Source organism: Nannospalax galili, unplaced genomic scaffold, assembly GCF_000622305.1.
Source record: "Nannospalax galili isolate Female #2095 unplaced genomic scaffold, S.galili_v1.0 scaffold264, whole genome shotgun sequence".
Classification (NCBI taxonomy): domain Eukaryota; kingdom Metazoa; phylum Chordata; class Mammalia; order Rodentia; family Spalacidae; genus Nannospalax; species Nannospalax galili.
The window spans coordinates 1855715-1869041 of record NW_008352391.1 but is presented as its reverse complement, the minus strand read 5'-3'; the positions used below and the strand labels follow the sequence as shown (position 1 = coordinate 1869041).

The 13327-nt window shown below is 41.0% G+C and overlaps 1 protein-coding gene across 1 annotated transcript in view; it reads left to right on the top strand.

The window, feature by feature from the left end:
• Positions 1 to 13327, top strand: part of Frem2 (FRAS1 related extracellular matrix 2) — a 171125-nt gene that overhangs the window by 83732 nt on the left and 74066 nt on the right. The window contains exons 5-6 of the mRNA XM_008849363.1: positions 7500 to 7625; positions 9356 to 9607. Coding sequence (XP_008847585.1) covers positions 7500 to 7625; positions 9356 to 9607 — 378 coding nt within the window. The remainder of the gene's footprint in view (positions 1 to 7499; positions 7626 to 9355; positions 9608 to 13327) is intronic.

The window sequence follows — 13327 nt, the reverse complement described above, 5'->3', positions numbered from 1 at the left end:
CGTTTTCCCTTGGTAGCATATTTCCGCCTTTGGTGTATGATACCCACCACACCCACCTCCCCACCCCTGTGGTAATGGTGTCCTGAGTCATTGCTCTTAATTTCTGTTAGATTGTATTTTCTTGTCATTGCACACCCTTGGCTGACACTGGTAAAAATAAGTCTTAACGCTTTTGTGTGTAATTTGACCATTTTCCTCCCGTTGTCAAAGTTCTATAATCCTGTCTTGAAGAGTAGCTAGGGGAGGGGAACGAATGGCTGTTTTGAGGACTGGCATTTGTACAGACTCAGAGACTTCTAAAGCTGAAATCCTGTCAAAAGTTGGACATGACTTTTCTTTTAAACTACCAGTCTACTTAATTTTGTCAGTCAGAAAATTCTTAAAGATACAATCTGCTGAGTACATACAATGGAGACACAAGTGCAGATCCTTATATTAAAAGGCTGTGCATAATTCAAAAGCATGGATCAGAGACATGAACTTTGACATCATGTGCTTAACTAAATATCTCCGTCTTCAGTTAAATATGAAATTCTGTTAATTTCCATTAAAGAACATTTCACATTTAATTTTATCTGCATTAACTATGGATAAATATTAAACTTTCTTCTAGCCCTGAGCTTTGTGGCTGCAGCTCATTAATAAAGCTTTTCTCTTTTAAACAGGCCCTTGAAAGCTTTAATACATTTAAGCTGCTCCATTAGTTTAAGCTGGAAGCTATTTTTCAAGATTTTATTTGCTATTTGGTAAAATTGCTAACATTTACTTTAAGAATAAGACACTTTAAACTTACTTTCACATTCCTTACTCTAAGGTCAGAGTGCCACTCTCTACCAGTGGCATAGTTGACGAGTGCGTTTGAAAGTGGGTTTCAAAGATATACACACACGCACATGCACACACATGCTCACACAGATATATGCACACTCACACATACACATTCTTACATATACACACACTCGCACATACATACACATACACACAGGCATACTCCTACACATTCACACACTCACACACATGCTTCAGAAACATACATGCACAGATACACCCCCACACTCACACACATATACGCATACATACATGCACACGCACACATACACACACATATACACACATAATCCCTTTCTTCATCTAGCCTATACTAAGTAGAACTTTTCCATAATTTCATTTCATGTAATGATTTTCTAAGTTGTCTTAGAGTTGTCTTAGAATTATCTAGATCAAGTTCAGCCATATTCATTCTAAACTATGATTGTCTTTTGATAACTGGCAAGTGTTCCATAATGCCTTGTATGTTCTGTGTCTTACTGAAGACCATTGGCTTCCAAATTTTGAGGCTTAGATTTGATTTCAGCTCTACTATTATGAGTTGTATGACCGAATGGCAATTAATTTTTGTTTAGTTTCCCACTGTAAAAATATTACATGTTGAAGCATTCCCGTGAATGTGTTCTATAAAACATAAAGCAGGATAAAAATGTTGCCATTTCTTACCAAAATTTTAATGCTATATTTCATTATAAGAAATTAAATAACCTTTCTTATAAAAAGGATCACTCTTCAATTCTAAGAACATTTTCTTTCTGTACTTTTTCTTCCTCCCCTTTAGACACAATGCTCTTAAGCCCATAAGCTCTCCCTCCACATATGCTAAGATATGCCACAAGCTTTTCTTTCTCTTTCTCTCTCTCTCTCACACTCACATACACACAGAAGCCTATGCATACATTACCCTGAATTCTCATAAATTCATAGCTATACTATTACAGTTCTCTCTGTTCATTTATTTTTTTTTAATTGAATAGTTGTGATTTAGGTAAAGATGTTAAATGATTGTTTATTTTAGTCCATACATTAGCAGCTCTATCCACTTGAAAACACCCTCCATTGCTTACTTACTTAATGTGAGGTAATCCTCAGAGGCCACTTGGATAATTTCTACCTCCTCCCATGCCTCCCCATGTCCATGGCCCTCTGGTTGGGATCAGTAGAGTTGACCTGCCACCCCCACCACCAAGAACATGTCCAGTGGTCATGTGCCTGCAGCATCTGTGCAGGTGCGGTCTTGAGTGCAGACATCAGTAAGGGTGCCCCAGGACTCTCCTGAGAATTTGGGAATGGTCATGAACACAATAATCATAATTATCCAAGCTGATACCTACCCTCCCAAGCAGGAAGGGACTATCCAGAGGCAGATCCACCACCAGAAGACACTTGAGAAGTTCACCTTTGGGTCTAGAGTAGATATATTTTGTTGCATAGAAGTGTAGAATCGAAAGGGGGTTTGGGTATTATTCAGTAAGCTACCACAGAGAGAAGGAATATACCATCCTGCAGTGAATGGACAAAACATCAGTCTCCTAGGCTAATAGGGCCACAACCTACTGAATATGCAGTTGAGTTCAACTTCCTTAAACTTGAAGCCTGCAGTTCAAAGAGAAAAATTAAAATAAGGAGAGAGCAGATTACAGAACAGTGATAGTCACCTCTCTGTACAGCTTCCCGTGCGGCCCCTGGGTTGCTCAAGTGGGAAGTCAGCCACTGGGTGATTTCTATGGCAAAGGTCCATCTTTCTCTATTCTGTTGCTGACCTTTCTATTCTGAGTTTGAGTCTACAATCTCATGCCTTTTTATATGCTATGGAAAGTTCCAGGTGGGGAGAGAGAGGTTTAAACGCCAACAACACATAAAAAGCCACCTGGTAGTCTCTGCAGAAGCCAGCCATGTTCGGGCTGTTTTGATTTTCTCTGACACTGGCAGAAATGGGCTGGATTGCTCTTTGTGTGAAGGAGAAGCACTCTGGAATTGTGTCCAGCGGCAGCAAATGTCTTGCACCAGGTGCTCCACAACTGCTGGACTGAACCGCCAGTGCAAATCATCACTGGAGATGTCCAGGGGGTCACAAAAGACTGAGAACGAATTTCAGGTCACACTACTCCCCTATACTTTATTCTAACCCAATCCCCAGAAGTCCAAAAGAATTATTCCATAGGCTGGATAAAGTGGCATCATAACACAAATCTCCCTTCTGCTGGGTTCCTTCTATGAACCAGATACCACGCTGAGCTCTTGGCAACTTTATATGGTTTCAAACTAACAGTTGTAATTTATATATCAGTTTGCCACTCACATCACATGACTCAAGGAATTTACTTCCTCAAAGCCCCTCAGCCAATAAATATTAGAGGTAATATTTAAGAAAGAAAAGTAAAGATATATGTGTGTGTATATCTTCTGCCTATTAGTTCCCTCTTTTCCTTTGAGTTATGCAGTTTTCATCATTTCACATGACCAGAAAGGAAGTAATAGCTCAAATCACACTTAACGTGCTTTGCCAGTGCCACAGAGTTTCAATTATTCTTCCATGTAACAACAAAGTACCAGCTTGACTTCTGATTCTATTGTTTTCACTTTCTGTAGAAAACCTGGAGTATATTAGCACAGAGAATAAAACCAAATGTTCTAAGAGGATAACCAAGACCACTTTAGCCCTTGCATAATCCACATGTGAGTTCAAATAATGTTTAATGAGCATCCGCTGCAGCTGGGACGTCTTCTGAGCAGGCAGGCGCTGAAGGGCGGGCATGATTACACTACGCTAAATTGGGTTACGACATAATATTAATTTTTTAAAGCATATTTTCCTAAAGGAGTATAAAAATTCACATATTTAAAAATATTTTATTTATTTTATTTTATGTATATGAGTGTTTTGTCTGCATGTATGAAAGTGTACAACATGCATGCCCGCAGAGATAGAAGAGGGCAGCGATCCCCCAGAAGTGGAGATGGTTGTTAGCTGCCATGTAGGTGCTGGGAATTAAATCTGGTTCCTCTGCAAGAGCAGCCAGTCCGCTTAACTTCTGAGACATCTGTCTAGCCCCTCCACTTTATTTTTTGAGACAAGGTCTCTCACTGAACCTGAAACTCTGACTGGACAGTGAGTCCCGGTGATCCTCCTGTCTCCACCTCCTCAGTACCAAGATCACTGCCACTGGCTTTTAAAGTGGATCTGTACTGTGGCACTTTACTGAGCAATCTCCCCAGCTCCTAAAACATTTTTAATCATGAAAAACTTCCTGAAAGTTTCTATACTCACAAAACAAGGACATTTCATCATACTAAGATTCCACATGCCCTTGACTCCTAAGTCTGTATTTCCATTTGACCTCCTCACTGAAATCCAAGATTACAGGCCCAAAAGGCAGCTTAGATATTCCCACTTGGCTAGTTAAAGAACATCTCAATTTTAGTATATCCAAAATGTAATTCCAAGTTTTCCCAAAAACCTGCTCCTTCTGTAGTGTCCCCCACCTTTGTAAACGGCAGCTTCATCGGGTCTTTGGTCTTCACAACACTTGGCTTATCCCCGATTCCTCAGTTTTCTTCTCTACCACTTCTAATCCATTAGAAATCTCTTTGGTTCTTCCTTTATGATATATCCATCCCACAGCTGTGCTATATCAACTCTGTTGTTACCTCCTGGTCTTATCTTCTGGGATCTCCTGCCTGGAGGTTATAAAATCTCTTAACCACGATCTTTGCTTCAGTCCTTCCTGCCTAGTGTCAATCACACAGTAGCCAAAGCTGAAATTCTTAAAATACGTCAGATTATTACACCACACCAATGTCCATTGCCTTCTCACGAATTCACTTGGTGTGACTATGTGTACAAACAGACATGACCAGAAAACATTAAAAGCTGTTCCATTCTCCACAAAAAAACCAGGAAGCCAAAGTACAACCCAATAGCAGAAGCCCAGAATGGTTAGGACTTCATCTGACAACTTTCCTAACTTTAGTCCTCCCTTCTAACTTTGGACCTCCCTGAAAAATCCAAATATGCACCCTCAAACAGTCCTATAGGATGTCCTGCTTCTTGCTTACATGTTACAGCTTTCCTATGCCACAGCCTGCAGTTGGGCACACCTGAGCCTGCCTTCTTTCTCATTATGACATGTCCCCAGCCCTTCACTTGTGTTCAGACAGACTCAAAGACAGGCATCATAAAGTAGCTTAATGATATAGTGCTTGCCTACCATATACAGAGCACTGGGAAAGAGCAGGGGAAGGAGGAAGGGGAGGGGAGGGGAGAAGAGGGGAGGGGAGGAGAAGGGAAGGCCATCAACAGCAATAAGGGTGAAGGTGGCTGACTTCGTCGCTATAATAAATAAGCTGTAACTGACATTTGTTTATTCTCATCCTGTTGGACGGGATTTGTTTATTTCCATATCTTTTTTTGTTAAGATTTTCTTTATTTTTATTTTATGTGTATGAGTGTTTTGCCTGCATGTGTGTAAGTGCACCACTTGGGTACCTGGTGCTTGCCAAGGCCAGAAGAGGGCATTGGATCCCCTGGAACTGGAGTTAAGGATGGGTGTTGGCTACTATGTTTGTGTTGGGAACCAAACCCAGATCTTCTGGAAGAATAGTAAACACTCTTAACCTCTGAACCCTCCAGTCCCCTATTTCCACACCTTAGTCAGAGCAAAAGCCAAAGTCCTTCCAACATTGCTGAAGGCTCCACATAATCTACACACCCATCCCGTGAGACCTCTTGAGCTCCACGTCTGGCTCTCTCCACACTGGCCTCTGTCTGTTCATTGACCACATTCTTTTCACAGGTTACCCCTCTTTCTGGAATTTTCTGTTCTTTGCTTGTACATCTCATTACACCTTCGGAACTCAGCTCAACTGTGCCAGAAACACTTTCTGTGAAAGTCCGGAAGATCACCCTACCAAGCTTATTCCCAGCAACTGAAAGCATACTTTCTTTTCTGCCTGTCACGTCACCCCCAATATCGTGTGTATCTTCTTATGTACTTGGTTATTTCTTCCTCCTCTCCACCCTTCAATAGAATGAAGCTCTCTACAAGTACAGATTTCATTTACTTCTCTATCTGCTCAGTCTAGTACAGTGCCTGGCAAATTGAAGTCACTATCTGATAAATGGAGAATTGGTTATAAGACCTTATAGTCACAGATGTTTTAAATAGGAACATTCTAAAAATTAGTACGTCAGAGGGAATCTAAGAAGAAAACAACACACTCAAAATGAGTGATTTCAAAAGAACATAACCTCATGAACCTTTTACAAAAGTGAAGGTAAGCTCTAGACACCCCCAGGCATGTAAAATGCCCCAAGGAGCCAGAACTATCACCACCTCTGTGCCTAAGGGGCTGCAGACAGCCCTGGACACTTGAGGGTTACTGGAGAAATGAACTCCAGCACTCACCAGGCCCTTGCCCTACAGGCCCTGTCCTGTAGTCCTCTTTGGCTGACCTGTCAGAAACCTCAGCACCAGGGAAACATCTGCAGAGGTGCCTTTCAGTCAGCCCCTCAGCCTCAGGGAAGGATGGGCCAAGGACCTCAACGGCTGTCTGGCGTCTTTATAACTACCAGAAGAATTGCGCCTACTGTTTCAAAGATAATCATGAAGCATTTTTCTATGTAGAAATGAGACTTTCAGAGAAACAGACCTCCAAAAGAATACCAGAATACCTGTTAAGGTTTCATAAGATCAAACTATTGAACCGAATGGTTGTTAAAGTTTTTACACAGTAGATGTATCTTTAGCAATTTTACTATGCTATTTTTATTACTTAGTGTACCTCTCAACTATATTACAAATGAGTCATTGAGACATAATTTTATACAAACAAAATTTGTATATCACAAGTTGTTATCCTTCTAGGAAATGAAAAATACTGCAGAAGTGTTCCTTATAGTAATAAAGACTTCTATAAATTCTGAAGGAACCATTGTTTTGAAATATGTTGAACAATGTATTGTTATGTTTTTAATCATGAATCACCCCAAAAGCATGTTCTTTGGATAAAAATAATAGCAGAGTAGACATTACGAGATCTGAGTTCTAATCCTGATTGACTAATGAATGTGCTTGAGAACTAAGTTCAATCGTATGAGCCTGAGGTCCCCACCTGTAAAGTAATAGGGCCCGAGGACATCCCAGGTCACCTCCACCTTTCAGGTTATAGGAAGAGAAGGTGTTACTCTGTGGCAAGAGAATACAGTTAGGTTTCAAAGAACCATGTCAGCACTACTTACTGAGAAGAAAGCAGTAACTCCTGACACAGGCTATGTTGGGTTTTGAGTCTAGATTTAAATATTCACCAACCCAGCGCCTTCACACTGTATCTGCGTCTTTCCACTTTCCCCCATCCTTCCCGCTTGCACCATGTTACTGTAAAAGAATACACAAAGGGGCTGGACATGGTGGCACAGGCCTTTAATCCCAGCACTTGGGAGGCAGAGGCAGGTGGGTCTCTGTGAGTTCAAGGCCAGGCTGGTCTACATAGTGAGTTCCAGGGCAGCTGGGGCTACAAGGAGACCCTGCTCAAAAAGACCAAAAAGATAAAGAATACACAAAAGAAAAAAAACATCAATTATTGGGGAAATGTTAAGTTCTTGAAGATGGTTTCAGAGATAAGAAGCTCAGACAAAGCTCATAAGGACATTGGTTGTGTTTTCTCTTTAGAATCCACTGTATTCATTCCCCAATCTGAATACTCCATTGAGGAAGATGTGGGTGAGCTGTTCATTCCCATCAGGAGGAGTGGAGATGTCAGCCAGGAGCTGATGGTGATCTGTTATACCCAACAAGGTAACTCCACTGGCAAGCAAACTCAAATAGCTTCCAACATACCCACCGGCCTCTTTTCACCTGGTGGACCATGGAGGGCTGAAATTGGTTACAAGGCTTTTCATAGATACAAAATGCATTCATTCAGAAATTTGCTGTGGTATTGCATCTCTAAGGGCTTCTTTGAGTAAGTCTAGCAGGAATCTACTGTTACTGGCCTCAAGTAGTGACCGCTTAAAGTAACTCTCAAACTTTTCTCAGATTGCAGGGAACCAAAGTGCTCTCAAACCTTTCATGTTAAATGGGGTTATTTATTGTTTCGGGGGAGGCCTCATCAGTGCAGGCCTATAATTCTAGTGCTCAGGAGGTAGATTCAGAAGTAGGAAGATAGTGTGTTCAAGCCTGGGCTGCAGATTCTATCTCAAAATATCAAGGCCTGGCTTGTAGCCTGGTGGCAGAACACACACTACAAGCCAAAGGCCTTGCATTTGATTCTCATCACAAGAAAAAGAGAAAGAAAAAGGAAGCGGCAAAGCCACGGATATTTGAAAAAGAGAAACTAATTTAAAGCTGGTTTGACTGTTAATGGCATAGTCCTAATAGTATTATGTTAGGAATTAGGAAAAAGATAAACTAGATTCAAATATCATGAGATGATAAACAGAAAAAAAATGCACGGCTGAATCAAAACCCCAAATTGATATTGCCAAGACTTTCAGGTCATTGTAGAAGTTCATGAAACAGAAGATCTAAATTCCTCTAAAATTTTCCTAACCATAACATTGTTAGAATATATAAGAAAGTGCATGTTAATTGTTAAGTAATCATGTGACTATGGATGTATGCACATTTCCATCAGCAAGCAATAGATTTCCTTTATGCGTATGATTTTTGCATGACTAATGCTGAAATGATCAGGATAATTAATCCTACCTATTGTTACTTGCTGAGTTCTCTGGAGAGATTCATGGATTTAGGACAGTGATCACATGCCACATTTTCTTGAATTCCTTCAAGGATTCCATGTGCGTTTAACTCAGTTTAAACAATGTTCTCAACTTTAAAAGGGTGTTTACAATTTTAAGAATCATTTAATAATCATCACAAACAAATTTCACAAATACTATTTTGCTCATGAGTATCCGATGAAAGGTAGATGTATCTAATACTAAATTAAGATTAATATACGTCATTAATATGCTGAAAAATTTTCTAGAAAACCAATAGATTTACTAAGAATGGAAAAGAAAAAGTCACATAAAGCTGTTGGTGTCTGGGCAAGCTCTCATTAAAATTTCCATTACTATGTATGTGATCTGGAAAGTTGAAGAATGACTCAAAGCAGACTCAGGATCTGCCTTGGGACCTGGGTCCCAGAGCAACATCTCGTCTCCTAGTGTGAAAGCCGCCAGAGCTGTTGATGGGGTGAATCACAGAAAGAACTGGGCCCTTGGCCTGGATACAGGGAACATTCAAATAGTGCCAGCAATTATTTTGCCCTGTTGTACTGATCTAAAAGTCAGTTGACAGGAAAAACAAATACATTGAGAATTAAATATTCACCACATGTGAGGTCATTCTGAAGTAGAGCCTGATACTAGAACAGTCCATAGTTGCCACTGCAGTTCTGGGATGTTGCAATATAGTCATATAGTTCTGACTATTAAATATTGCATATGAAAATAATAGACTTTTGGAAATGACCTTTCAATGCATTCTTCATAAAAGCCTTTTGGACTCTTGGCCTCTAGGAACAGCTACGGGCACTGTGCCGACCTCGGTGCTGTCTTACTCCGATTACATCTCCAGGCCAGAGGACCACAGCAGCGTGGTCCACTTTGACAAAGATGAACGCGAGAAAATGTGTCGTGTGGTGGTTATCGACGACTCCTTGTACGAAGAGGAGGAGACATTCCAGGTCCTTCTGAGCATGCCCATGGGTGGGAGGCTCGGAACCGAGTTCCCAGGGACCGAAGTGACAATCCTTGCTGACAAGGATGATGGTGAGTTCTGATTTGCCTGACCTTACAGCAACACCAGGCACAGCCTTCTAGACAGAAATGATTTTTACCAAGAAGGCATGGGATAAACTCTCTATTCTTCCCTAAACGTAGGCAATGCCTATGTATAAGGTTAAATGTTGCTTCAGCATATTCACTTAATAATATGTTCCTTGCTTAAATAAAGTACAGGAATTTTATTTAAAATTGAATTACCCTTAGCCAATATTTTAAATGTCAGCCAAAATAAATTAAAAATTCACATTAAATTCCCACCTAGCCATTTGGTACCTCTCTTCTTGATTGATTTCTATTGGTGTAGATGGAACAAGGTTTAATTGGAAAGTAGAAAGTCTAACTGATGCCTACTTTAATCCAGTTTATTTTGCTGGCAAAGGTCTTTTTGGTAAGAACTATGACGGATACATGAGGAAAATAGGAAAGTACAGAAAGAAACCACTTCACACATATATCCCTAAGTCTTAGCAGGAAGGAAGAGACAAGACAGAAATTTAATGGCTTGAACTTGGATAGCTCATCCACACAGCAAAGTGGCATCAAGGCTTGAAGGGCATGAGCTTTTCTGCATCACTGCCTGGAAAGCATCTCATGGTGAGGGGCTGGAGGGACCACTGACAGCATCCTATCAAAGAGTATTTGTGAAATATTTTATGAAAAATTTAAATTTATTTTTATTTTATTTGTATCAGTGTGGTGCCTGCATGGAAATATACCCATGTTGTGCAGTGCCCTCAGAGGGGGCATTAGAGCCCCTGGAACTGGAGTTATGGATAGTCATTAGCCACCATGTGGGTGCTGGGAACCAAACCAGGATCCTCTGGAAAACAGCCAGTGCTTTAACTGCTGAGCCTTCTCTCCAGCCCCTTATTTTGTGAATTTTGGTACCACAGGTTTGAGGCTCAGGGGTAGCATGGAAACCCTGAACCAGCAATTTGTCAGGAATTCAGTGATTGGGGCCTCCTACTCGTTCTCTCTGGAGCCAGAGTGTGCTAATCTGCTTTCTCCCACCTGCCTTTTTCCTTTCCCCATCCCTGTGTGACCAACCACGCTAATTCAGACAGATGTTTTGTTCTTTTAAAAAAAGCTCTATTAGAAAATTCAAAAATTTAGAGCAAAATAAAAAAGTTATCACAAACAATAATGGTATTGTCTCAGTCAGAATATCCAACAAATCAGGGTCAAGGCAACCTAACACTGCAGACCCTATTGTTTGTCATTTCATGAGAAGTCCTTTTCTTTATATCTGTTGAAGTTACTTCAGTACCTTTCCTATGTACTTGATAAAAACTATATGAAGAAAAACATGGATTAAAAAATGTTCCTCCTCTCTGTTTTTTAGGTTAAAAGGATTATGGGGTTGCAGGGAGGCTAGAGAAATGGCTAAGAGGTTAAGAGCAGAGGACCCAGGTTCAGTTCCCAGCATCCATATGATGGCCAATAGCCATCTGTAATTCCAGTTCCAGGGGAGCCTACACCTTCTTCTGGCTTCCACAGGTTCACTTACACACATGCAGATAAAAAAACCCCGGGTTTTAATCCCTAGCACCCACATGGCAGATAACTGTCCTTAACTCCAAATCCAGGGGATCCAACAGCCTCTTCTGTCTTCTGCTGGCATTGTACGTCATGGATGTACTTTCCTACATGCAGGCAATACACGCATACACATAAAAATAAATAAATAAAATTTTTAATGATTATAGGGTATATGTTTACTACCCAAAACAGCAAATCCTCCTACAGATTTACAAATTACTTTGGCTTGATTTTTTTTAATCGTTCAACTTTCAGTGACATCCTACAGTGTAGAAAGCACCAAAGCAAGGTTTCCAGCACTTATGAAACAAGTCAGCCAGTGGATTCACTAGAAAACGGGTGACTAGACAGAAGCTAGCACAGTGTGGGGGGGGGAGTCTTTATTTTAAATCATGACTTTAGAAAGACAGTCTCTGCTTTCAGTCCACATTGTAAAATTCTCAACTGAAATAAATGTGGAAAAAGGAAACTTGCCCCTGTAACAGTTTTCTGGTTTTCTCAACAAATAGTTTTTGAGAATCCAATATTTACTCATTATATATAAGGGGGGGGAGGGTTGATGCCTTTCCAGCCCAGATTCAGGAAAATCCTTTCCAAAACCATGATTTCCTGGCTGGAATTCAGAAACAAAATTGGAAAGGAAGGAAAGTGAGTTCCTAGGACGAGATTGACAGGTGCACAGGCTGAACAGAAGGGCTGCAGCCATGGTCCTGAAAACTGGCATACTGCCACATTCTAGAGCTCAAATAAGCAGATCCAAGGAAAGCTTGGGAAAGGTAGGCAAGAAATTAATCTTAGAAGGCCTTGTGGGCAGACAAAAGAGTTGTGTTTCAGTTTGAAACAGAAATAGAGACCTACCAGAGGCCCTCAAGAATGGCAAAATCAAATTTGCATTTTAGAAGTCTCACTGTGCTCTGGCTACTATGTATGGAATAGATTGAAGAGTTTGGGGTCCCCGCCATGGGAGAGCACAGGTGACAGGGGACTTAACTGCAGAGACAAGCAGGCAGCCAAAAGATAATGCTGAGGAGGAGCATGCAAAGTATGCTGATGAATAGGCGTGAAAAAAGATGAACAGAAAAACTGAGGGCTGATGCTTTGGTTTCTAGCTATGATGCTCAGATTAAGAATTGTCATTCACTGGGGCTGGCAAGATGGCTCATGAGGTAAAGATGCTTGCCACCAAGCCTGATGACCTCGGTTCAACCCCTGGGACCCACATGATGGAAGAAGTGACTCCTGCCAGCTGTCACCACCTTTCTTCTTTTTAAAAATATTTTATTTATTATCTTTTTTTTTTAATCTTATGAGTATGAGTGTATTGTCTGCATGTGTCTAAGTGCACCTGTGTCATGCAATGCCCATAGAGGTCAGAAGATGGCATTGGATCCCCTGGAACTGGAGTTAAGGGCGGTTCGGTTCGTAGCCGCCATGTGGGTGCTGCGATTCAATCTGGGTCCTCTGCAAGAGCCGTCAGTGCTCTTAACTGCTGAGCCATCTCGCTGGTCCCTGTCACCGTCTTTCTAAAACCATGATTTCATTGAGACAGGGAGAATAAGAGTAGAATTGATTTGTGGACAAAGGATGAGTTTTTCCTCAAAATTTTGGGTGTTGAGTACCCAGGGGAAGGTATAGGCCTGGAGACCAGCTTTCTGCTTTACGGATTACTATGCTAGAGACTTTGTTACACGTTATCTGTATCGATAACAAAAGTCAGGTGGGAAAGTTAGGCTGAGAAAGACCTAGAAAATTGCTTAAGATGGCACAGCTGTAAAGTGCTGGAAATTTAGGTCTATTTAACTTGATTTGATGTGCTTATTATTAGGCCTTCCTACTCTCATCAAGGATATTAAAATACAAGCAAAGCTTCATGGTTTACCCGAAGGGAGAAAGTTGGCATAGAATCCAAAAAACAATGGGCTAAACTGGGCATGGTGGCTCAAAGCTTGAATCCCAGCACTCTGGAGGCAGAGGCAGGCAGATCTCTGTGAACGCCAGGCCAGCTAGGGATGCATAGTGAGACCCTGTCTCAAAAAAAGGCTAAGTGCAGACAATATTGGGGTGGACTGGGGGTAGGAATCTGGCTTCTGAGGGTGGCTAACTTCTTAGTCACTAGAACTTAGCAATTAGAGTAGGAAACCTACTCTGTGTACCCTGTGGCTATAT